This window comes from Protomyctophum parallelum (assembly GCF_964188405.1).
Source record: "Protomyctophum parallelum genome assembly, chromosome: 2".
Taxonomy (NCBI): Eukaryota; Metazoa; Chordata; class Actinopteri; order Myctophiformes; family Myctophidae; genus Protomyctophum; species Protomyctophum parallelum.
Genome location: NC_139699.1, coordinates 29,483,816 through 29,509,491, shown reverse-complemented (window position 1 = coordinate 29,509,491; position 25,676 = coordinate 29,483,816). Strand labels below are relative to the sequence as shown.

Sequence of the window (25,676 nt, the reverse complement as noted above, 5' to 3'; positions counted from 1 at the left end):
GTATCCTGTTGTAAATGTAAGTTGTAGTACCTAAGTCTGTATAGTAAGTATTAGACAAACTAAATAATAAAATGTGAATGTATAGATGTAAACCATATGTAACGTTAGACCACCAGAAATGGTCTGGAAGGAATTTATAACCCGCAGAGCTTCAGAGTTCAGAGTAGCCTACACTGTTGCCCAGCCACCAGTGACGTTGCGATTGCCTCTAAACTTGCGGAAAGTTTCTATGAGAAAAACAACCCGAAAGCTCCTCTGAGGATCTCGGTATGTACGGACATTTGCAGTCAAAACTTGCATCTTGTCGTCGAAATGAGAATACAATTGCCTCGTTGCATCGAATGTGTCTCAGTTGTTGCAACTATTTGTGCCGTGTTGTTGGTCTCTGCTAATGACGAGGATGATGATGTTATGGAGAAGAACCAGCTCTCGGAATTCTACAGTAAGTCAGTCGGCCCGTACTGTAAACTGCATTTCTGTTTTTGTGATTTCTATTTTACTGAAAACGTGGTGGGCACATATTGCAAACTGAACTGAGTGTATAGACACGACACAAATCTCAGTTTAAAAAATAATCCGTGGTAATAAAACGGCAGTTTCCCCCACTGCATTTTCCCTTGTGAACAAGAAGAATTCATGAACTTTTAGGAGCTGAAGTTGCTATAAAGTTAACTGCCATATAGGCTACTGTTTCGCAATTCTTTTCAGTATTATTGACACTTGTTATTGCCTTTAAACAAACTAGATTAACTTCTAATTTAGATTTACATGATAAAGAAACGCACTCTAAAATGCAACCACACCACGTTATATTCTATTGGGAATAGTCCATTTCCATGTCGGTTTCAACTTGTAAATCAGACAATATCAATTAATGTATTACTGAAGGCGTGACTATAGGCTATACAATATACATCCTCATCTTCCCTTGGGCATGCATGGGTTACATAACGGAAGCCGTTAGGACCTTTTTGACGGTTTTGTTCAATAAGTTGTATGGCGGTTTATTTATATAGGCTGTGTCCTTTGTTTTGATAGCATATCCAGTTGCACCATTGCCCCTTTTCACCCTAGAACACAAAGCAGAAAGCACCCCCCAGGGTTTCATCTGTTCAGATTATTACTCCATTTTAGCATAGAGGTATTGAACACAAGGGCCATATCTTTCTGTCTGCTGTTCTGAAAGGCATGTGATATCACTGATATGTGATATATCTAGGTGATATGGTGACCTGAAACTGTGGTTTAAAAAAGGGCCTTTCATATCCTACCCAGACATTGTTTATCCATGCCCTCCGCTAACACTATCTATCTACACATCACCTATCCTCGCGTAGTGTAGCGATAGGGGCAATATGCATTGCAAAGGCAGATGAAGGCTGGTTATGCGAGGCTACATATCACCCCCATTGATTTATCCAGCTTGACTTTTGCATAAATTATCTTTTCATTTAATCTTTAACCCCTACATCCATATCCAGGAAAGGGTCTCTTCATCCTGGAGAGCTCGCAGCTGAAGCGCTGCGTTGCCGTGGACCGCTCCAACCTGGTGCTGGAGAACTGCGAGCGACCCACGCGCCGCATGCTGTGGAAGTGGGTCTCCCGGCACCGTCTCTTCAACCTGGGCACCAGCATGTGCCTGGGCTTCAATGCCACCGACGCCACTCAGCCACTGGGCACGTTCGAGTGCGACATGTCCCTCCGCACATTGTGGTGGCGCTGCAGTGGGAATAGTTTGTATGGGGCGTCCCAGATGAAGCTGGCTGTGGCCGGCCGTCTAGTGGTGGTGAAGAGGAACTCGTACCACCAGTGGAGGCGGTACGGCACTCCTGGGGAGGGGCCCTGTTCGCACCCATATGAGGGTAGGTGGATGTGAGGTTAAAGTATCCTGAAGAAAAGAGCAAAAAGTGTGACTACGCTTAATAGTCACACTTTTTGCTCTTTTGTCATTTTGGGGGTCATGGGGGAGGGGGGTCGTGGGGGGTATGACAGAGCAGCAAAATGGCCGCTTCAGCGCATAGTCTATTGTCGCTAGTGTGAATTGTTTTAATTTTTAACATTGCTTGGCTGTGTCCGTACAGACATCCACACTTTGTCTGGGAACGGTCAGGGCATGCCCTGCGCCCTGCCTTTTAAATACAACAACAAGTGGTACTCTGAATGCACAACGGAGGGACGCGAAGACCACCGGCACTGGTGCGCCACCACCACCCGCTATGACGAAGCCGAACGATGGGGCTTCTGTCCGATTCAAGGTACAGCGTGCAGACAGACACACGCATGCTCGCGCACACTGGTGAATATGGACATCATTCTACCGTCACCCTGTCCTTTTAACACCTGGCTGGCCCTCTAGATTCCAACTGCGAGACGTTCTGGACCACGAACCAGGAGCTGCATGCCTGTTACCAGTTCAACTTGTATACCATTCTTACCTGGGGTCAAGCGTTGTCATCGTGCCAAGCCCAGGGTGGCAACCTGCTCAGCATCACCAGCCTGGCAGAGCACAGGTACATCAGAGGTAGGCATCACATAACTACCAGAACACAACCTGCTCAGCATCACCAGCCTGGCAGTGCACAGGTACATCAGAGGTAGGCATCACATAACTACCAGAACACAAGCAAGCAACGGTTAAATTACCAACAGTTACATTAAAACTTTTACTGTGTAAATCTCATGCAATGCACGTACAATACACATAAACGTATATACGGTACCACCTATTAATGAGATAATGTCCCTCCTCTTTCTCTTTTTCATCTCCCTCTATGTGACTCTTTCGCTCGCTCACTCCTTTCCTTTTTAAGGAAATAAAATAAAAAGCTTAATCATTACCAGACTTCCTGCTCCCTGCGATTAGATATGAGGGACCACTCTCAGACGTTTCACCACTGACTCAAACTCGCACCGTACACTGTCTGCCATCTGTTAGATCGCCTGGCTGACGTCGGGGTCATGGTGTGGATAGGAATGAATCACCTGAAGGATGGTGGGGGATGGCACTGGTCTGATGGAGCACCTCTAGTCATGGTCAACTTCACTGCAGGTACTGTGTCTCGGTCTGCTCTGGGCAAAGGGATAAGCATGATTTCATTTGAGTTTATCCAGATTTCAGATTTCAAACAGCTGGAATCAAAACGTTGCTCTCGAACATGAGGCCACTGTGCTGTTGTCCCCTTGTTAGGGCTCTCTGCTAGCCCTCTGCAGGACAACAGACAGTGTGGAGTATACAACTCTGCGTCTGAAGGCCACTGGCAGAGCCTCTCCTGCGAGTCTGCTTTGCCGTACATCTGCAAGAAGACACCCAATGACACCAGGAGAGCTGAGCCCCTGGGTGAGCCTGGAGATGCAAACACATGCATCACATGCACACATGCACATGCATACACACATTGCAGTCTCTGACTTTGGTTTACGTGATTTCGACTGAGGTGAAGGAAATCCATACTTTCATACAAAGAGGAGTGGTTATCTTGGTATGCACATTCCTGCTTGGAAATGTGCCCCACAAAGAAACAAAGTATGAACACTTGAACCAAGTAAAGCCTTTTTTTATTCAGAAGTTTGAAGTGTGAATATCCATTTAGAGTCTGAGGAAAAACCTTTTTAGCCACTGTACATCTAGACCTCAACAGCTGTACTGCTCCTGGTGAGTGAACTTCTGACCTTTGCACACACAGGGCCGGACTGTTGACTCCAACACAGACACATGATGGGAAAATATGTCTGTTACATGTCTGTTGTATACAGTATGCTTTGCTCTATCTGGTTTGTTGTTTTGTGATTTTCTGGCTTCTTCTCTTCTCTTCTCTTCTCTTCTCTTCTCTTCTCTTCTCTTCTCTTCTCTTCTCTTCTCTTCTCTTCTCTTCTCTTCTCTTCTCTTCTCTTCTCTTCTCTTCTCTTCTCTTCTCTTCTCTTCTCTTCTCTTCTCTTCTCTTCTCTTCTCTTCTCTTCTCTTCTCTTCTCTTCTAGACAACTGGCAATATTACCCTACCATGTGTGCGGAGGGCTGGCTTCCACATAATGGTTTCTGCTACCAGCTGCTGGCAGAAGCGAGGAACTGGGAAGATTCGTCCCAAGCTTGTGGCTCTCAAGGGGCCAATCTGACCAGCCTCCACTCACTTTCTGAGGTGGAACTGCTGCTCAGTATCTTGGCTAACTGTAAGGCTGTATGGCTAACTACATCAAATTCTACTGTCTTTAAACTGGGATGACTATTTTACTTTACTTATGTATATATATATATATGTGTGTGTGTGTGTGTGTGTGTGTGTGTGTGTGTGTGTGTGTGTGTGTGTGTGTGTGCGCGTGCGTGCATATGCACTTATCCATTCACTGTAGTCTCTGGTGAGAGTCCAGCGGTATGGATCGGTCTGAGGAAGCAGGGATACGCTGTATCCTGGTCTGATACATCTGCTGTTACTCTCACACTGTGGCATCAATACCACCCTCCTTACGACTCTGCCGATATCCCACTTTGTGCCAAAGCAGAAAGCAAGGTATGAACGTAACGTCCATGGTACACGATCTTAAAAGCCTTGAAGCTTTTGTTAATCCCATGTTGGTCTTTAAAACAAATTTGTAGACATTTAAAAACAAGACCCAATATAAGACTATAGAGAAACATTCCTATATTAACAGATTAACAGATTAATATGGAATTAACCAGGTTATGGGCTAACCTTTATGCACATTTGCAAAAACAACAGACGATCCGGGCTCTCAGGAGTAAAAAAGAGCCTTTATGTACTTACTGTAAAAGGCTACTGCCAACATGTTTCGACCTTGGGAGTTCTTCATCACATATTGTGCCTCTGAAATTAACATGTATGATTGTTCGTAGGGTGGTAACTGGCTATTAACATCGTGTGATGACAAACTTCCTGCTGTATGTAGGAGAGAAAGCCAGAAGCCTCTTCCTCACACTGGCTCATTGGATGAGGGTTGTCCTGAGGTAGGCATATAAATACATCCATTCACTCTATGTCCCTCTTCAACTGTCTCTCTGACACACACATGCACGCACAGTCGCACACACACACACACACACACACACACACACACACACACACACACACACACACACACACACACACACACACACACACACACACACACACACACACACACACACACACACACACACACACTTGCTTATGGCTGTCCATCGATTTCGATGATGACGTTGCTCCAAACAAGTATTGAGGGGGGGTTGCGACGGTGCCATTGCATGTGGCTGTGCAGGCCAATGCGTGAGCCATATGGATTGCCACATGTGGGGCAGATAAAGTCCTCAGATGAGGGGAGGTCTCCTGCAGCACGTTGGTGTCGCTGTACGCGATGCTGTTTTCTCCTCTCCGTGGTCTGCTCCTGGTGCGCCAGGTGTGGCGATCAGCAGCCAGGTCTTCCAGTGCAGAGGGTTGGATAGCGCTTCAGGAGGGTCTTTAGGTGGTCCTTGTAGAGTTTACGCACGCACGCACGCACGCACGCACGCACACACTCTCACTCACTTTTACACCTGTAACATTTACAGCACATTTTAGTACATTATTAATAGACTTGAAGACTTCAGCCATATTTTTTAACACAACCAGATACTGTATTCACATGTAGATTTTGTTTTTACTTTAGTGTCATAAGGGGGACATGAATCGGCCTGAGTGATCAGAATAGGTCTTAACTCTAAATCACCGTCCCATCATGCAACAGGGTAGGATGTGTCAGCGAGGGTTCAAGTCCTGGGGCGTGTTTGGCTCTTATCCCTCCAGAAACACAAAGAGCTGATTCACCGCTCTGCTGACGTATTGTCTGGCATTCATGTCGCTCCACGAGTCTGTTTACAAGAACGCTTGACTCAGTCAGGGCTGCTTGATAATTCTCTGGAGCATAGGATGAGAAATGACCCCCTGGGGTTTGGAGGATTTGTGATTGTGAATAATGTTCAAAAGTCTTTGACAAGTACAGCAGAGATGAAGTTCAATAACTATGCAAAGAACTGTGTAAACAAATGGGAAACAAATGTCATATAACCAACCATGCTTCAAAGAAGAAGGAGTAGAGATAGTGTAACACTTTAGATAATACGTGTTCTGTAGTTTACGGTTGGCTATTCAGTGTTGTCAGATCTCGTGATTGACAAATGACAAAACTGATTAGCCAGCACACAGAATCTTTTTTTGTGTTAAATAGAGAGCATTCCGTCTTCATGTGAGCAACTGAGCACTGCCGTGGCCTCAGGCCCCCAAGTGTGTGTATGTTGAGGTGGGGGTGGGGTGTGCAAAACATGGACAAAATGGACACCACTTGTGAAAACATGCCATTACCAATAAGTGCCCCCATCCCACCCTCCCAACACAAACTCGCGCACGTGCACACACACAATCACACATGCACGCACAGTCGCACGCACACACACATGCAGGCATGTGAGCTTGAAGTCCTTCCCAAGAGTGGGTGTTGTACAGTACACTCTACAATCCAGAGTGTTCATTTAACTCCAGAGAGTGTACAAATGGAACTGGGGAGTTAAATGACCACTGAGGATCTTACTGCGTAGTGTTTATCTATCTTTGTTGCACAAACACAGCCTGGAATGTCTTCCAATGTGTCGCAGGGCTGGAAGCGCCACGGTCTCTCCTGCTACATGGTGACCAGTCACGAGCAGAGCTTCAGTGACGCCGTGGAGGGATATTACTGCATGGCTCCTCTCCTCACGCTGGAAAACAGGTGGGATAATTGACATATTGACACAGTGGAGTTAAGCCTGATTCATGCTTTTTGTCATATGGCGGTGTCGCATGCTGAAAACAGCACATATGCGTCACGTTGTGAGCTTGTAGGTGTGCTATTTTAAGCATGGGAAGCCATTAGGAATTAGCGGTAACATGTTAACCTGTTCTCTTATATGATCGATTCCTGTCCAGCTCACTCCAACCCATCTCATGTCCTCTCCTCTCACCGGCAGGTTTGAGCAGGCATTTGTTAACAGTCTGTTGAATGAGAGCGGGGCCAACTCTAGTCTGAATTACTGGATTGCCTTCCAGGACCGGGAAAGGGCGGGGGAATACAGCTGGCTAGCGTCCAATGGCTCATCTCCACCTGTCACCTACACCAACTGGAACAAGCACCAGCCAGGTAGTCTAAAACAATGGTTCTCAAAGACCGCCAAGGGTCCTTGAGGACGTTCAAGGGAATCATAATAATTTAATTTAACTAGAATGTCATGGGCTAGAAGTTAGCCCAGTGAGAGATTGTATAGCAGTGGCTCCCAAACATTTTAGACAGAGACCCAAAAGAGAAATTAGACGTTTGCCCGGGACCCAAACTAATGAAACCAAACAATTTTCCAAACCAAACTATTTGCACTACTTCTTAAACATTTGCTTTCTAATTTATGGAATTTCTTCGATTTTTCTTTTTTACTCTCCACTGTTATCTCCCAACATATACGGTGTCGGTATAGAGACAGTTGTCGATTTCTGAACTAAAACAACAACAAAAAGCTTCTCCTGTGGGGTCTCTAGCATAACATCTTTTGAAAATGGTGGTCCACTGTGGTGCAGTCTAATAGACATCTTGGGGGTCCTTGACATGAAAATGTTTGGGAACCACTGGCCCAAAGAAGGGGAAGGTTGGAGATTTACCTGTTGCTGTATGCAAGGTGTTATATAATATCTGAACCTCTTCCTCAATTCTGTTTTGTCACGTCACCTTTAACCTTTGTTACTCTCGCTCTCTGTGTCCCTGGGCTTTTCATCTCTCCACTCTGCATCACCCAGTCAGTGCCGGTGGATGCGTTGCTATGACCGGTAGCCTGGCATTGGGCCACTGGGAGGTGAAAGACTGCCAGACCCACAAGGCCTTATCAGTTTGTAAGCAGAGCATCAGCAGCTACCAGGGTGTCCAGCGGCCAGAGCGCCGCTTTGATGTCCCCTGTCCTCCTGGCTGGGAGACCGCATCGGGACTGATCCACTGTTACAAGGTCATGTCTGATTGTCTCTGACATTAGAGCCAGACTGATATATCAGTTTGGCACATATATTGGCCATTATTTGACTTTTTTGGCGACATCGCTATGCAGTATGCTATTTTGGGCATGTCATTATTGGTGAAAATCTTCAAAGGTCTTTGGTTTTTCTAATGCAACGTGCTGCTTGTATTAGTGTTTCCAGAATTAAAAGCTGGTAACTGGCACAATAAATGGAAACTATATTATATAGCTTCACAGTTAAATGAAAATAATATACATTTGTGATTTTGTGTATCATAATTATGTAATCATGGAACTTAATTATTAAATGGAACATGTTACTGTATTTTGTCAGCTGTTGCACCGAATAGGCACACATTGGGCTATTTTTGATGAAGAGATTTGGTGTAGTAGAGGCTAGAGGGAAAAAGGAGGGGGCCCCCAATCAACAGTATATACGGTTTAAGTGGTTCTGAAAAATGACACAAAACATGAAAAGAATGTTAAATATTGAAATTGGGAGTTGAAATATTAAGGCGTCAAGTTGACAGCATGCGTTGACACTCTTGTAGGTGTTCCATGATGAAAAGGTTCTGATGAAGCGCTCCTGGGTGGAGGCTGACTTCTTCTGCCAGGCCCTGGGAGCCCAGTTGGCCAGTTTCCACCACTACAAGGAGCAGGTGTTTGTGAAGAGGCTCCTCGGCACCATGTTCGAAGGGTTGGTACTGCTAATCGAGCCTCGTTAGCAACACTGTCTGGTGTGACTACAGCAGTGGTTCTCAAACATTTTCCCAAAAGAATGTGTATTTTGCCTCAAACCCCAATTTACATGATGTTTTTAAATCTTTCATGATGTTTCAATTTATTTTAGAAAATAGCATATCTATATGCTCACAGTGTGACTTGTTGTGACCTTGTAGGTTGTCTATTTTTGAATAGCCTAAGAATAAAATAGGCTTAAAGTTGTTAAATAATTTGTATGCTACTGATCTTAACATTTTCTTCTGGAACCCCCTCAATGATCCCTCCACATTGAGAACCACTGGACTAATTGTAAATTGGTTGTGGGTTTGTTGTATGTCAATATCATATCATCGTTGTCAGTAGCTTCAGGAACAACTTGTTGTAATTTGCTTCCGACATAAGTTGTGCTCTCGGTCGGATTGTCTTGTGATCCATCTACTTATTTCCTCTGTAGAACAGAGGGCCGCTGGTTCTGGGTGGGACTAAATAAGAGAGCCCCCGAGCAGGCTGGGGCTTGGGAATGGTCCGATGGCACACCTGTAAGTATTCTGATCATAACTCTCTAAAGACAAAGACATTTGAACACTTAATGACAACATCGATCCAGTCTGTTCGTTAGTGCAAACACATTAACCCATGTACCTTCGCTTTCTCGTGCTTTGCTTTCTCGTGACTTATACCAGCAACCGCTGGTATAAGTCTAAGGCTGACAAAAACCCTGAGCCATACGTGTGTATGACCTACATGAGTCATACAACTACCTAGGGCATAGATTTAATATCGCAGGGGAATGGAAAGAACAGGTTGAGTACATAACATCTGAGTTTACAGCTAGGCTGAACCTGATGACACGACTGTCAGGGAACTTGCTAGATCTTCTCTGTTTCTAGATATGAAACGGCGTAAAGTGCCACTGGCAGCAGAGGGCGAGCCAAGTTTCTTGGGGTTTAGAAGAAAGCCCAACCTTAAAATGGACTCACATGCTACTGGGTTTGGGGTGTCGTCAGATTGGCATGACCTCTGTGTGAGAACTGGAGTATCTCTGTGCTGGGTTCCACCTGACTGAATCTGTAGCAGTTTCTGAGGACATTATTACCAACTGTTCGATCTCAGTAAGGAGTACTGTAATTGATACGGAACACCATATATCACCAGTCAATGCACGGAGGTACCTTATAATGTTACAACAGTAAAAACAACAACAACACTGGACTCGTTTAAAACTACAGGGGAAGCTAGCTTGCCTTCCCGTATCACAGACCACACCGTATCTCATACAATATTCAAGAATTATGCAGTTGATGAGGATATAGTCACCTTTACAGTCAAAGCCAGATTACAGGTCCTTCCAACCAGACTCAATCTCTCTCTGTGGTACCCTAACACGTTTCCTCCTCATTGTCTGCACCATGACCACACTCCAGTTACAGAAACACTGTCACATATTCTTAATGGCTGCTATGTATATAAGGGAATGTACATTGCTAGGCAAGACAGAATTGTTGACCTATTAGCTAAGGACATACAGTAAGTTCATATGTTTCATCATCTGCCAAAATGTATAAGCACTCACGTGTTTAGTTTCAACTGCCATGTTCATGCACAAAAATGATGCCTTTTCAGATGTCACAGCTAATACACCAGATATTGCTGTTGTTGATGAGGACATTTTGGAAGTGGCATGTACATTTGACCACAGTCTGGAAGAGGCATTCCTTATCAAGGTGCTTAAGTACCAGTGTCTTAAGGATGCTATTATACAGCTTGGCTACAAATGTAAACTACTTGTGTTCATATTTGGAAGCCTCGGTAATGTCCATAAATCAGTCGTGAGGGGCCTGCAGATTGCAGGCATGCCCAAGCCGAGAGCTAAGGCATCGGCAAAATTCTGTTCAGTGTCTGCAATAATTGGCAGTCGCCATATATGGAGAAGGCGATGCTTTCTGTACCCGTGATCTGTATCCTGAAGCACTTGTTGTAGAGTTTTTTCAAGTTTGCGCATCCACTATAGTTCGTGTTCAAGAAATTTCTTGTAAAATGTGAATGCAAATAAAGATGTTAAGTGTGTGTGTGTGTGTGTGTGTGTGTGTGTGTGTGTGTGTGTGTGTGTGTGTGTGTGTGTGTGTGTGTGTGTGTGTGTGTGTGTGTGTTCATTTGTGCAGGTAGTGTCGACCTTCATAGAGGATAAGAATGATGAGGATGAAAGGCGGAATTGTGCAGTGTACAGTGACCTGACAAATGCCCTTCAGCCTCAGCCCTGTGACACCAAGCATGAGTGGATCTGCATCATTCCCAAAGGTACTGTGGCCACTGGGCTGTCACACTGGACAACTCTAATTCTATAGTGTAGAGAGTCTGTAATTCCACCTTCTAAAAGTTGAGAACAGGAAGCTGTCATCTGTTCTTCAGACCTTTTTACTAAAACGATAACAAACACATGTTGTTCATCATTCGAATCATTTGTCTTCATCTTTTAGGTGATGAACTGATAAAGCCGTATTGGTACACAGAGCGTAAGTTAAATGTTTTCATTTTTCTGTTCAATGACAATGAATTGCTTTCCACAAACAGACAAAGAGAAACCTTATAAAACATTTGTTTTGTTTTAATTACATTTTTTAATTTGCTAATTGAAAAGTTGTTTAGTTATTAGTTGTGTGGTATTTCATTCTCTCTTTTTTCTCCTCCAGAAAGCGAGCCCTGGGTGTTTTACCGTGGGGCAGAATACCTGATAGCCAAGCAGCTCTTTGGCTGGAATGCTGTCTCCCTTGCTTGTCAGATGATGGGAGCCCACCTGCTGTCTATTCACTCCAGAGAAGAGTTGCATTTTGTCAAAGAGCGCTTGGCAAGGGTCTGTACATATCTATATTGCTCATATTATTATAGATTGTTGTTTCCCAAATAGGGCCGTGACCCATATAGGCTGCATGTAAACGTCCCTTTTCAGTTTTTGGGGGGGAAGAAATCTAGGAAATGTTAAGAAAGACCTTTCCTCGATTTCTTTCCCAAAAAACTGAAAATAGCATCTATCAAGTAGATTGCAACAACAACCTGAAACTGCCTGTGATATTGCAACAAGAGTACCAATGACCTGAAACTGTCTTCAATGTTGCAACAACAAAGTTTCAATAGTCTGAAATATGCCATTCCAGGCTCATATTAAGTGAATGACTACACACAACAAACAAGCGCCATAGTGCGTTTAGTTCTTTTAGAGTGAAAAAACCCCCCAAAGAAATACATTTTTGCCGCTTTCATGGTAGATAATTTCCCCCAGTAGTTTTTGTCTTCTTCTCATCATAGTAACTAGATTGTTTTGTTCTCTCACTGTTTTGTGGCTTTTTATTTGGCCTGGAGTAGTTCCTGTTGTCTAAGGTGACATTCCCACCTAATACTTCGGTAGACTCGATGCGAATGGGTGGAGAAGTTGGGATTCTTGCATATTTAATTTGCTGCGGTTTGCCTTCACACTGTCATCCGCAGCAATTGGAAACGCAGCAGGGGGGACCTTTATCAATGTGTTCCATTCATAAACTAGCCTACACAGTGAAATCTGTGGTGATAAAATTATACTCATAACGTGCATGTGTCGTGCCGTCTGGGACTGGAAACCCCCCCCCCCCCCCCCCCCGCTCTCTCTCTCTCTCTCTCTCTCTCTCTCTCTCTCTCACTATACGCACACAGCCACAGACTGTTCTTTTGGGCATGGAGGCACAGCGCTGAGCGCAGTGATATAACAGACAGCAGCGCAAAATGTTTACAAGTTTATCGAGATGAAAGTCCATACTCTCCATTCGCCACACAGTGAGCGCCTCTAGGCGTAAATACCGGTGTCGCCATAATAGATAGCGGGTGACGCTGGACCAAAATACCATTAAGGGACAGAGCAAGCTCCTATGCTCGTAATTTCCGGGCAGCGGCTGACTTGCGGGCCGCGTCGCGGGTAACAGCGGTGATGAAAATGGAGCCCTTAGGCCAGAATGAAACAGATCATGAAGGAGGAGAGTCACGGGCCGATACGTGGACCTGAAAGGCCTCTCCAGGCACGAGAGGCCCTGAAAAGCCCATCTTACAGCCCACTGCACTTGAAGGGGGTAATTTGTGAGCAAGTTTACTTTATTTCTCCTGTTATTCTTTCCAGCTTTCCACGGGCCCAACAAACTGGTGGATTGGACTGTCCATTGACCTGCCAAGAGAAGAGGTCAGGTGTGTGTCTTGGATCATGTTTCCTGTTGCCCTATCACTTAAATAAGGGAGGTACGGTATGTACATCATGACACTCGATTAAAGTGTGTGTGTGTGTGTGTGTGTGTCTCTGTCTGTCTGTCTGTCTGTCTGTCTGTCTGTCTGTCTGTCTGTCTGTCTGTCTGTCTGTCTGTCTGTCTGTCTGTCTGTCTGTCTGTCTGTCTGTCTGTCTGTCTGTCTGTCTGTCTGTCTGTCTGTCTGTCTGTCTGTCTGTCTGCCTGCCTGCCTGCCTGCCTGCCTGCCTGCCTGCCTGCCTGCCTGCCTGCCTGCCTGCCTGCCTGCCTGCCTGCCTGCCTGCCTGCCTGCCTGCCTGCCTGCGTGCGTGCGTGCGTGCGTGCGTGCGTGCGTGCGTGCGTGCGTGTGTGCGTGCGTGTGTGTGTGTGTGTGTGTGTGTGTGTGTGTTATTGGCAGCTGGAGCGATAAGACAGAGCTGGACTTTCAGAGCTGGGCAGAGGAGCGCTATGGTGGACATGTGAAGCATAACTTATGTGTTGCCATGTCCTCGGTATCAGGTAAATATGAACACAAAAATGCACATTAGCATCATTGTATTGTACACAGTAAAATCGTCAGCCTATTCATCCATTTGTACAATGGATGACTTAAAGTGCAATCCTAGGCAGTAGTCATAATATGCGTACGTTGATGTCTGCACCATATGGGCAGGGCAGCTTGTCAATAATTCCAGTGCAAGAAATATGCCATCTATATTAAGGTGTTCTAGTATGAAACTCATATTTTCAATTTAACCAAGTATCCTACATCATATCATGACCTAACGACAGACATTAGTAAACAAACTAAACATGACTTTCAGCTAGGATTGTGGAGAGTAAAAGTCTGCACTCTGCACACTGATTCAGTAAAAAGCTCCCAGTCAAGGCTTTATTATAATTAACGTTTTGACACAAAGTCTTCTTCTGAAGACCTTGTGCTCCCAAAATAGAACAGGCACATCTGCTGGGCGGCAGGTGCAGGACCAACAGTAGAATAGGCAATAAAAAAGATTGCCACATCTGAATCCTAGTTTTTCTACTGTTATTCTGGTGGTGAACATTCTGTGAAAATTGCAGCTATACAAGCTCACAAAGAGTTGCATTTGCGACGGTTTGTGAGCTTGAAGATTAGTGTTGAAATGAACACTCAGGATTACTTTACGTGGATGTTGAGCCTCGTGTCTCTGGTCTGTTCTTCTGCAGGGAAGTGGTCCATGGGTGAGTGTAGTGAACTTCATGGATATGTGTGCAAGAGGAGGACCATATCTGTGGTGGAGACGCCCAGAGAACCACACTACATTGGAGGATGTCCGGACAGATGGCTGTACTTTGGACACAAGGTTCACATATGCATACACACACTATGCACACTAGGGCTGTCGGATAAATAACCCAGCCTCGAATACTTTTATTGTATCATGTCAATTAAACCAAAGCAGTACATACGTTTATTTATTAATTAGTGATACTGACCGTTTCAGCACCACGGACAGCACCAGGACCAAGGACAGCATTATTTTATTTTTATTTTATTTAAGATATTGTTTTTGGCTTTTTCTGCCTTTATTGATAGGTTGAAAGTAGACTGACAGGAAATGGGGAGAGAGATGGGGGAAGACACGCGGCAAAGGCCGTCGGGATCGGGAGTCGAACCTACGGCACGCCGTCAGGCTGGCTTGGCAGCCTAGGTGCCCAGACGGTTGAGCTAACCGTCTGGGCCTTCTTTTGAAGGTCATTTCAAACTGGCCATGCAGGCCCTGAAACCAGTCGCTTTTGCGTTGAGTTTCCCATTGGGCTTTTTCCGAAATCCCAGGAGCTGTTCGTCATCACCCTCGTTTCAAGTCCAATAGAAGAAGCGAGGCTTTGTTGTTGTTGTTGTTTTTAAGAATCAAGATATTTTTATTTCATAGTGTACAATAAGCTGACAGGAAATGGGGAGAGGGAGATGGGGAGTGACATGCAGCAAAGCTCAAAGCTTGCATGGTTTCCTCTGGCATCGGTGTGTGAATGGGTGAATGTAATGCACCATCTCTTGTCTTGCCTTGGATAAATGCACTATATAAATGCACCATTGGCATTTACCATTTACCATTTGTAGCCCAACAAACAATAATACAATTATATATTATTTGAATGCACTAGATGTGACTGAGGCGAATTTTGTAGGTTGGACAGAGCCATTTGAACACAATGCAACGCAATGCAAAGGCGGCATTGTAGTACCTTGTATTGATTACAAAGGAAACGTTACCTGATGTGGATGCTGATGCAATGCAATGCTCGGTAGCTCCGGTGCAGGAGCTCAGCTGTTATTGCCACTAGTTCAGGCAGGGGACTTTTAAATTAAAGTCTTGTTGAGTATTCCTCAACAAGTAATGCACGCACTCATGCGTGTGTGTGTGTGTGTGTGTGTGTGTGTGTGTGTGTGTGTGTGTGTGTGTGTGTGTGCGTGTGTGCATGCGTGCGTGATTACAGGGCTATGGCTAAATAAAATGTATGTCCATGATAAGTATATATTAAATTTAGCCCTGATTGTATTGTGTGTGTGTGTGTGTGTGTGTGTGTGTGTGTGTGTGTGTGCGTGCATGCGTGCGTGCGTGCGTGCGTGCGTGTACTGTCCAGTGTCTCATGCTGCACCTCCCTGACAGTCCTAAGGAGGGGAAGAGTTGGAGAGATGCCCAGTCCATCTGCTCCTCCTTCCAAGGTTCACTAGTGGCCATTGAGGATGAACTCGAACAAGGTAATGACACTCATTTCCTGGAGGAAATACGTTTTGTAAACTCTCGTTGAGTCTCTCAACATTGTCATCTACTAGTCTATGTTGAATATGAGTGATGTGTTGAATTTGAATGGATTGTGATTGCAAGCAGTACTGTGTGCGCATTGAGAACCCACCTAATGTTCTCTCGAAATAGTGGGGAAATGCTGTGCTGGGGGACTGTACTGGATTATCAAAGCTGGTCTAAAGCAGTGGTTCCCAAAGGGTCCATTTGGTTCAATTTGTACACTCAGAGTTAAAATTTACATTGATTTTACAATATAAATTGGGGGTCTCAGAGATAGAAATGCCATTAAATGGGGGTCCATAGACTATTAATGCATGTCAAACTGGGGGTCCTTGAAATTAAAATGGTTGAGAATCACTGCTAGAGCTGTAAACATCTTCTCTTATGGGGGTCCCTGGCATATCTTTTCAAATGAGGGTCCGCTGGCTAATTAGTGTAAATTTGGAGGTCCTTGACATGAAAAAGTTTGGGAACCCCTGGTTTAAATAGCTGTAGTGCTGTATATATTTCAGGGTCATGCCTTTTTTCTCCAGCTTTTGTCACCATGCTGCTTCAGGGCAGCTCTGTCGGCGTGTGGATTGGTCTGCGGGATGAGGACACCATGAAATGGGCCAATGGGAAGCCAGTCAGCTACACCAACTGGTCCCCCATAGAGCCTAAGAGCTCTCTTACTGTAAGCTCTTTCGTCAGCCTAACTCACCAACTTACAACTCTAGAGTTAGTTAAACATAGTTGTGGTGGGTAGATGTGTTAGTATCAAAATTGTCAGTATCTATCAGCATCATCATTTTCACACACGCTTGTGTGTGTGTGTGTGTGTGTGTGTGTGTGTGTGTGTGTGTGTGTGTGTGTGTGTGTGTGTGTGTGTGTGTGTGTGTGTGTGTGTGTGTGTGCGCGTGCATGCATGCGTGCGTGTGTGCGTGAATGGACAGGATGACGAGTGGCTCCACGGGCCGCTGGCTAGTGATGATCCTCTCTGTACTGTTCTGTCCAACAATCACAACTTCCACCTGACCGGGAAGTGGTACGATGAGAAGTGTTCAGAGAGTGGGTATGGCTTTGTGTGTCAGAAACCCCAGGGTAAGATTCCCTTCCGCCTCTCTGTCTCTTCCTTTCCTTTGTGTGATTGCTCTGTCATCGCCTCTTTCTCTGTCTCTATATGACGATGTGCTCATTGGTTTGCTGTCTGTTCCTCTTGATAGTCTATCTTCCCATTGACTGTCATTAAACCGTCTAAGTATCTTGTTATTTTTTTATTTAGAATTTATATATTCCATATATTTTATGGAATTTATTCTCTCTGGGATTATTGTTATAATTAAATGAAATTCTGAGTGTTCACTGTATGCTTTTATTCATGAGTGATACTAATGGCTAATGTATCGAGGGCATGCATAAAGCGAGTGGCAAAGTGAGTTTAACGTTGTTTAATGCAATCAGATAGAACTTTTCTGTTTGGATGTATGGGCTGTCAATGCCATAAAGTAGTTTTTGCCACTCAGTAGACGTTCTCACATAAGGTATGATGATGATGTCACTTGCAGGTACTACTGTATACCTCGCCACAATACTCTCTGACAAGTATTGTATTGTTTGACACAAATTATCCTAACCCTTTTTGCAAGCAATTATATTAGTGTGATTCTGTCTTCAGTTGCAAATGAAAATGCTGTTGTTCGAAAGAGAGACTTAAAAACCCATGCGTATCTCTCTCGTCACAAAGCCGTCTGATAGACTAATGGTTGGACTGTGCCTCCGAAGAAGACAGCTGCTCCTCTTCTTTTTTTATATAAATAAATGTCCTTGTACAATCATTCTGACCATACCTCTCTTTCTCTCCTTTTCTTATATCCCTCCCTCCTTCTTGTCTGTTTCTTTCTCTCTCTCTATCCCAGACCCATCTAAACCCCCCACCCACTCCTATCACCACCCTCTCCCTGACCACATTGAGTATAAGAACCGCAGCTATAAGGTTGTGCCAGGCAACATGAGCTGGTACGAGGCGCTGCATGTGTGCCTAGAGAATGATTCTGACCTAGTGAGCATTACAGACCCTTACCACCAGGCCTTCCTTACTGTCCTTGTCAATAGACTGGCAGTCCCCCACTGGATTGGACTGTATAGTCAAGACGTATGTATCCCATTGCACGATATGTACTGTAACTCTGCGTAGCTCTGCATTGTGTGTATTGTGTCTGCGAGGTGACCTTTGGAATTAGAGCTGTGTGTGTGTGTGTGTGTGTGTGTGTGTGTGTGTGTGTGTGTGTGTGTGTGTGTGACACTGTGTGTGTGTGTGTGTGTGTGTGTGTGTGTGTGTGTGTGTGTGTGTGTGTGTGTGTGTGTGCGTGTGCGTGTGCGTGTGCGTGTGCGTGTGCGTGTGCGTGTGCGTGTGCGTGTGCGTGTGCGTGTGTGTGCGTGCGTGCGTGTGTGTGTTATGTCTGCATTAATTTATGTTCGATACTGATTAGTGGGCATGCATTGCCCAGCCAGTGCATGTATTTTGTATGCATGTTGTATGGGTACCTTAATCTCGCATCCCCACATTGCAACTTCACTGTCGCACAGGTTTCATTCTAAGAAGTCAGTCTGTTGTGTCACATGTTATCTTATTTTCTTCATCAAAGGACTATTTGGGGTTTTTAAAGAAATATACAGACTTAGGGGGCACGGTGGCACAGTCGGTAGTGCTGTCGCCTCACAGCTAGAAGGTCCTGTGTTCGATTCCCGCTGGGGAAGCTGTGGGTGCTGGGGGCGTGTTCCCTCCTCCGCGTCATCAGTGCCCATACCCGAGGCGGGCTTGGCGAAAGGGCCTTTCTGTGTGGAGTTTTCATGTTCTCCCCGTGTCCCCTAGGGTAGGTACCCTCACAAAAAACATGCAGTAATCCTGGTCTCTAAACTACCTACCCCATGCTACCTGGTGCCTGATGGAGGGGAAAGGAACTGGTCAGAATAACGTGTTCCTTCCACGCGCTACGTCCGGCCTGGGAAACTCCCCCTGTCAGGTGAAAAGAAGCAGCTTGGACTCCTCATGCATAGAAGGAAGCATGAGGTCAGTTTCCTGCCCCCCCATGTTGGCAGAGGAAGTGTAGCGCCCAGGATTACATTAGATAATTGACACTGGGTGAAAGAAATGGGTTGCAAAATCGTGGGATAAGAATTATGAAGAGAGAAATGTACAGACTCAAAGGGCTCCATCTTGAGGCAGGGACCCTTTTTCCTTAATTTAGGGATTTAGTATTGTGTAAGAGGCGTTCCCCCGTGAAAAATGCTATCTTGTGCCACCACCTAAATCCACACCTCCGCTACCCATTACATTATGCATAGGTGTGTTTTGGGCGTTATACAACTTAAACCAATCAGTGTGCCAGGTGCCATTGCCGTTAAGAGATCTATTATCCATAATCAATTTTGCCCTGGATCATGCCTTATGGAAGAGCAACATGCTGCCTTAGAATACATTTATATTGGATACAGAGGGTTGTTTTGTGTGTCCAGTATCTGACTATCTGCCATCCACTCCGCGACGAACACAGCCAAGTTGTGCTGCTCCCCCTCCCCCCTCCCGTGTTGTTTCTTTTTTTTTTCTTTTTCTCTCTCCACTGTACAGAAATGCACCAAAAACACACGTAATTTAATTTACTCACAGCTCGCTCAAATCTGGACCATTTAAAAAAATTCAAAGTGTAATCTGTAAACGTCGTTTCATTTGGTATATAGATTGTGAGTGTAAACTGCCTCTCTATGAAACGGTATCAAGCGAAAATGGAGGGTCGGGAAATCTGAATAATTAAACAGACTTGCACTGAACTATGGCGAAATCACATTGGAAATGACACCCATCTAGCATTTAATTGCCTTTCATTTGGTTGAAGTATCAGCACGTGTTACTGATTATGAGGAATTTTACATTATTTAAATCCATTACATATTTGCTGCGTAATGGGGTGATGAAACTGAACGAGGGAATCGTGCACAATGCGCCTTGGCAAAAAATCTAATAACTTCTTTGACTTATTGACTAGACAATTAAACACAATGAGCACAAGGAATTGACACGAGACCTCTGAGCTACAGTGAATGTTCTGCGTTGAGGCAGCTCCAAATCAGGAGCCATTCTTTTATCAAACGGATTCGCATTACGGGTGGTTTGAAGAGGCACTTTCCGTTGTCCTAAACCTGTGTGCATAAGATAGCAAATATAGGGAAAGCGCATCAACACACCTACAGACACACCTCCACCCACAAATATAGGAGCCGGCAAAATGAATAGTGGTTTGTATGGATGCAAGATACCATTAACGCATAGTGGAAGCTCCTAAATGCATAATTCAAGGAAAGTGTTTATTACTTGCGGATAAAAGATGGAGCCAACAAGATGGAGCCAAAAGTCTTTTGTAGTTAAGAAGATCAAAATGCCCTACTAGGTATGTCAATCCATGAAAACACATAACAAAGGTCTATATGTCAGTGAATAAATACCCAGACAAATGTCAGGGATGTCCTTTATTATATTCTTGACATGTCACTTAGTAGTGGGATTGACTTCGATGGACTGTGACAGTTGCATCACATTTCCCCTGGACTTTTCTCCTGGCTGTCAGCTTACAGAATGCTGTCCACTAGTATATGCTTTCCGAGCAGGCAGCCAGAGGAACCTCAAGATTTTGGGTATCCCTGAGCTGCCATAGAATCTGAGAGTCAAATGAACAAAACAAGTGAGGGAATCGATTCTCTACATGCATCTGTCCCTCGTTCCGTCTGTCTTTCGGTCTCTATTGCTGTTTGACAGCATTCATTTGCTTCCTCACCCTCCAGCTTGACTTGTTCTCTTTTAGCCAAACCCTTGTTCCCGGGCCTTCCCTTTGCATGTACTGTATTAAGTAGTCTTGCGTAGCCAGACAACTATTCCACAATCTCTGAATGGAACTACAACTCCCAAAATCCGAGTAAGGAAGCTGCCATTTCCATTCACGTATATATATTTTAAAATATCTTTACATTTAATTTTTTGTATTTCCTTTTCTGCTAAGCAACAAGCTTACAACAATATGCTTGGGTGATTTCTATTAATATTAGGATACATTTGCACGACTGTAAAGACAAAGACTGTAAAGATGATAGAGCTTCCGTTGCTCCAGACGGAAGCATTTGAAAATTGTGAGAGGCAACAGTCTGGCAACGCGAGACTATGTATTAAGTGACGGGCACTGCTGCCATAGTGACCAGTCTATCGAGATGACCATGACTGAGCATCATGTTTTCTTTCAACAGTGTCACTAACCCAGTGCCACCTGAAGTGTGGAGTGCCTCTCTGAGAGATCTGTTATGTCATGTCCTTACAGGAGGGCATTAACTACCAATGGTCAGATAGCAGCAGCACTGTGTATACACACTGGGATGCGGCAGATGACGAGGACTTTGTGACAGATGAGTGTGTTTACATGGATGTGAGTGGGGGCTGGCGGAGAGCTGACTGTGATACCCCACTGCCAGGGGCCCTGTGTCATGTACCCCCGCCAAGTCAGTATTACTACAACTCAATGCAGTGTTTTTAAACATTACAGTATGACATCGTCATGAGAGATAACCGTCTTTTCCTTTGGTTTGCCTTGCAGGAAGTAAAGCGTTTGTCACCTCTGAGGTGGCGTGTCCCTCCACTTGGGTGGAATTTGGCGATGGTTGCTATTACTTTGAGCCTCTGGTGCAGAGACTCACTTATGAAGAGGCCCGAAATTACTGCAAACAGAAAAGTAGGGTGTTCAAGGTTCAATATTGTTTTTCTCTACACTGTCTTGTCTAAATGCCTATTAGCTTCATTACTTTCTTCAGCTGCAAACCTGAATGCTTAATCCCCCTACATGTTCAAAAGAGAAGGCATTTTGATACTTGCATGTTCAGTTGCATGTTCAGTTTTGTTATGTAAATTGGAACTTTTTGTACTGCTGCTGACCAGCCAATAACCAAGGTTATTATAGTATAACAAAAAAACCCAACATCCAAAGTCGGCCTCCTGGTGGCGCTATAACAGGCCGTTCTGGAAAATGTGGGGCAGAGTTTCATCGTTGGCTAAATTTGACATCGACCGGGTTATGAATGCTTAATCCCCCTACATGTTCAAAAGAGAAGGCATTTTGATACTTGCATGTTCAGTTGCATGTTCAGTTTTGTTATGTAAATTGGAACTTTTTGTACTGCTGCTGACCAGCCAATAACCAAGGTTATTATAGTATAACAAAAAAACCCAACATCCAAAGTCGGCCTCCTGGTGGCGCTATAACAGGCCGTTCTGGAAAATGTGGGGCAGAGTTTCATCGTTGGCTAAATTTGACATCGACCGGGTTAACGGTGCCGGAGATTAGCTGTTCACGGAGGGACGGACGGACACACGGACGGACGGACAGAGTGCAAAACATACTCTCTCCCCATGCCTTCGGCCTGGTGGAGACAACAAACGCAGGAAACCAAGATGCAATTGACAAGATGCTAGAATAGAACAATGTTAAAGGGGTGGCATTTCTTCCTCTGGCTAGTGGGAATGTGCATGCAAAGTTTTACGGCAATGGCACACACTGCGTTCATGAGGCATTTTGTTCATAACGGATCACTGCTTCAAATTTGGGAAGCCTCTCTTACACAATCAGGATGGCATATGAAAAGATCTGGGGGAGAGGTTCTGCTCTGGCATCCAGGGAGTGTGTGTGCACAGTTTCACGTCGATACGGTGCGGATGGACGGACAGGATGTAAAACAAAGACAATGATTCAACAACAGGAGACTGTCTTTGATCTTAATTTTTGTTTCCTCTTTCCAGTTATCAAACAAATGTTATCACACAAAGAGTCAAACTAAACTTTCTTCACTTCCAGACAACTCATCTGATCTCCTGACTATTGAGGGCTATGAAGTGGATAACTTCCTTATGGACCAACTTATGGACCACAATCATGACCACCAACAGAGAATATGGCTCGGGATGTATTTCAACACAGATAGTGAGAATAGTAGTTCTCCCATAATCCCTCTACGATTATCTGATTGTCATACTTGATGAGTTGTACAGTACAGTATGCTTTATTTATTTGATTCTAGCTGACTCTATGGCATGGCTGGATGGCTCGCCTATGGATTCGGAACACTCCTTCTGGAACTTCCACGAACCAGATCCCAGCATGCTGGCTCCCGGCATTTGTGCAACTAGGCGGTTGCTTGATGGGGTGTGGCATCTGCAACAGTGCTCTGAGCAGCATGGCTTCATCTGTGAAATACATTCAGGTAGTCATATTTGTGGATGGATATTTTGTGCCTCATTTATCTAGCATTGATCTTGTATAGTTTAACATGTTGTGTCCAGTCTACATTCAGTTAATTTGCATTACTCATATTCCCAATCTGGCTGCCGCTGTATTGTTAGCCTGATCGCCAATGCAAGCCAAATCACACTTTTTGTACAACACACCCCAACACAGGTACATGCTTCATGATACAAACCAACAAATTAGCTTGCTTTACCAAACCATTTTATATCCAGAGCCCACAACTACTCACCATACCATGCTAACACCATTTTGTATAATATGTACTGTATAGCATATAATATATGCTACAGTATACAGTACATTATACATATTATGTATAATGTACTGTATACTGTATGTGGGTGTTTGAGATGAAGTTGATAGACATACAGTAGGTGCTTGGGTGGCTGCACACCACTGCGGAGGCTGTGGGTTCAAATCCACTGCCGTGCTCTGACTTTGTCGAGCGTCTATATACAAGTGGCATTGGCCCGTGTTCTGGGGTAGCAGCTGTCAGCAGGGAGTGTTGGGCGAGAGGAGTAGGACGGAGGCTATGATGCGCTCTCTGTGGCGGCTCCTCGCTGACACGTACTGTGCCAGTGACACAAATGTGTGTGTGGAGGAATTATAACTAAATTGGGGAGAAAAAGGGGTAAAAAGCAAAACAAAACAAAAGTTGATGGACACATCTTGCAAGAAGGTTATCATGAAGTGGTGTCAGTATACTGTACAACTGTCTCTTGACCAATGTTGGTTATTTTTCAGATATCACTGAGGTGGAAGTGGAACCACTAAATGGTAAACAATGTTTTTTATTTTTGTTTTGGCAGTTAGCAGTAATACTTGAAATGAACACATACTGTAGTACTTAGAAATATGGTTGCTGACCAACTCATATGTGACCTATATATGGCCAAGGTGTTTATAGTATTTCAATCGAGCGCCGAAGTCCTGACGTCACTCGCTCATCCCCTGGTTCATGCAAGTTTTTATCTATGGAGAATAATTTAAAATCGTCTCATATAAGAGCTGTGATCCAAAAATAAACAAACTGTCTCTGCGATAATTTTGTCAGGGAGGTGTCTCTGTATAGTTTACGACAGTCAGTCAGTCAGTCATATTTGATACAGTCTGTTTCTAGCGAAAATGTAACTAATTCAGCAGCAGTATCATTAGCGTTTTCTCTCAGTCAGTTGATTCTTCATATCCATATGAGTGAAACGGCCGGGATGATTTGTTTATTTTTCAAACACAGTTCTTATATGAGGTGATCTAAAATCCCCCTATGGGGATTACAATGTAAATAAAAAGTACATGAACCTGTGGACTTAGCGCCCTCTGCCGATATTGACGTCAGACTTCGGTGCTCTATTATAGGCCTACAGAGGAGCACTTATGGTCATAGGAATTTGACTAAAGATAATACAAAAACAACATACATAACATAGGCTCTAATCTACTTCATGTCATTCATCTATATATTCCAGGCTTACATCACGGCATTGTCCCAGCTGCAGTCCTGGTGGCTATCCTTGTGTTTGGCATGCTGGCAGTAGTGATGTGGTTTGTGTACAAGAGGAACACCTCACGCTTTCACAGACTCCCTACCCTCGGTAGTGCTTACTACAGACAGACCAACTCACTGACTCTAGAGTCCGATGGAAACGTCTTGATCACAGACCTGGAAACACACTCGGGAGAGTAGTACTCAAACTTTCTATATTTTCTTGAATGTCTCTGTCTGTCTGTCTGTCTGTCTGTCTGTCTTTCGCTGTCTGTCTCAATCTATGTCTTTGTCTCTCACAAACAATTTCACTGCCACCATGATGATTCCTCAGAACAATGGTCTCTTCTTGATTTTTCCCAAATGTCATTTTCACCTGCTGAAAGAGAATTTCTTAATGGAGCATACAGTATATAAAGTTTTTCAAATTAATTAAATGGAACAAGCCTTTACAGTTATATTACACATTTGTTGCCATTTAAGAGCCACAACAAGGGAATGACTATTAACTACTGTATGATAAAAGACATTTCCAAGGTACAAAGAATCAGGGACAAAAGAAGCTTTAATCAATATAAAAACTATGGAAAAATGCTTTACAGATGGTATGTTAACTATTTGTTATAACTTTGAGAAGGATTGTAAATGTTTTATTTTATTGAAGTTTATCAGGCCATTGTTTACAAGTTGCATGTTAATTAATTGAGAAGTTGTATATTGTTGGAAGAACATGAAACGTATTCCAGAATCTGGATCTATTTGTGAAGGTCAGCAATAATTTTCTCCTTTTCATCATTTCAATTTCATTCTCAATTTACAAGAAACACCAATAAAAAGAGACACATTGTTTACAAAAAAGGTGATGATGATAAACATACCGGTACTATTGATTGTGTGATGGACTTGTAGCTTTTAATCTGAGATAATATCACTCTTATGTCAGCCATCGTATTGTCCTTTTTCAGTATTACCTGTTTAGAATTATTTAATTACAATTTGTTTTTGTTTTTTAAATAAAGGTGCTGTATATTTAATACACAGACTAATGATATTGTACTGAATGGAAATATTAAGGGGATTTCATTGATATCTGAGTATTTCTTTATTATTATTATTTAAACATTTTTAGTGATT

The 25,676-nt window shown here is 43.9% G+C and overlaps 1 protein-coding gene across 2 annotated transcripts; it reads left to right on the top strand.

Annotated features, from left to right (window-relative positions):
- The first annotated feature begins 188 nt into the window (after nt 1–188).
- pla2r1 (phospholipase A2 receptor 1) lies at nt 189–25,588 on the top strand. 2 transcript variants are annotated; one of them, XM_083759721.1, is made up of 30 exons: nt 189–442; nt 1,482–1,862; nt 2,082–2,255; nt 2,357–2,521; nt 2,936–3,049; nt 3,188–3,337; nt 3,976–4,164; nt 4,345–4,502; nt 4,847–4,957; nt 6,617–6,729; nt 6,968–7,137; nt 7,782–7,984; nt 8,545–8,690; nt 9,171–9,255; nt 10,879–11,014; nt 11,194–11,229; nt 11,407–11,567; nt 12,858–12,922; nt 13,373–13,473; nt 14,161–14,297; nt 15,580–15,697; nt 16,277–16,416; nt 16,676–16,823; nt 17,639–17,874; nt 21,086–21,263; nt 21,359–21,493; nt 22,610–22,735; nt 22,833–23,015; nt 23,804–23,836; nt 24,526–25,588. In XM_083759721.1, the coding sequence occupies exons 1-30, from the start codon at nt 313–315 to the stop codon at nt 24,741–24,743; spliced, it is 4,440 nt and encodes a 1,479-aa protein (XP_083615847.1). In that variant the 5' UTR covers nt 189–312; the 3' UTR covers nt 24,744–25,588. The 2 variants fall into 2 exon arrangements, with proteins under 2 accessions (XP_083615847.1, XP_083615848.1); XM_083759722.1 differs by lacking the exon at nt 189–442 and having other exon boundaries at nt 1,722–1,862; nt 2,357–2,510.
- The last annotated feature ends 88 nt before the right edge of the window (nt 25,589–25,676 follow it).

Bases quoted from the DNA above. Each gene is read 5' to 3' on its own strand.
- pla2r1 (XM_083759721.1), top strand. From the start codon at position 313: ATGAGAATACAATTGCCTCGTTGCATCGAATGTGTCTCAGTTGTTGCA. The intron at 2,522-2,935 runs GTAGGCATCACA...GCCATCTGTTAG, and splicing joins AGAGCACAGGTACATCAGAG to ATCGCCTGGCTGACGTCGGG. The intron at 7,985-8,544 runs GTCATGTCTGAT...ACACTCTTGTAG, and splicing joins GACTGATCCACTGTTACAAG to GTGTTCCATGATGAAAAGGT.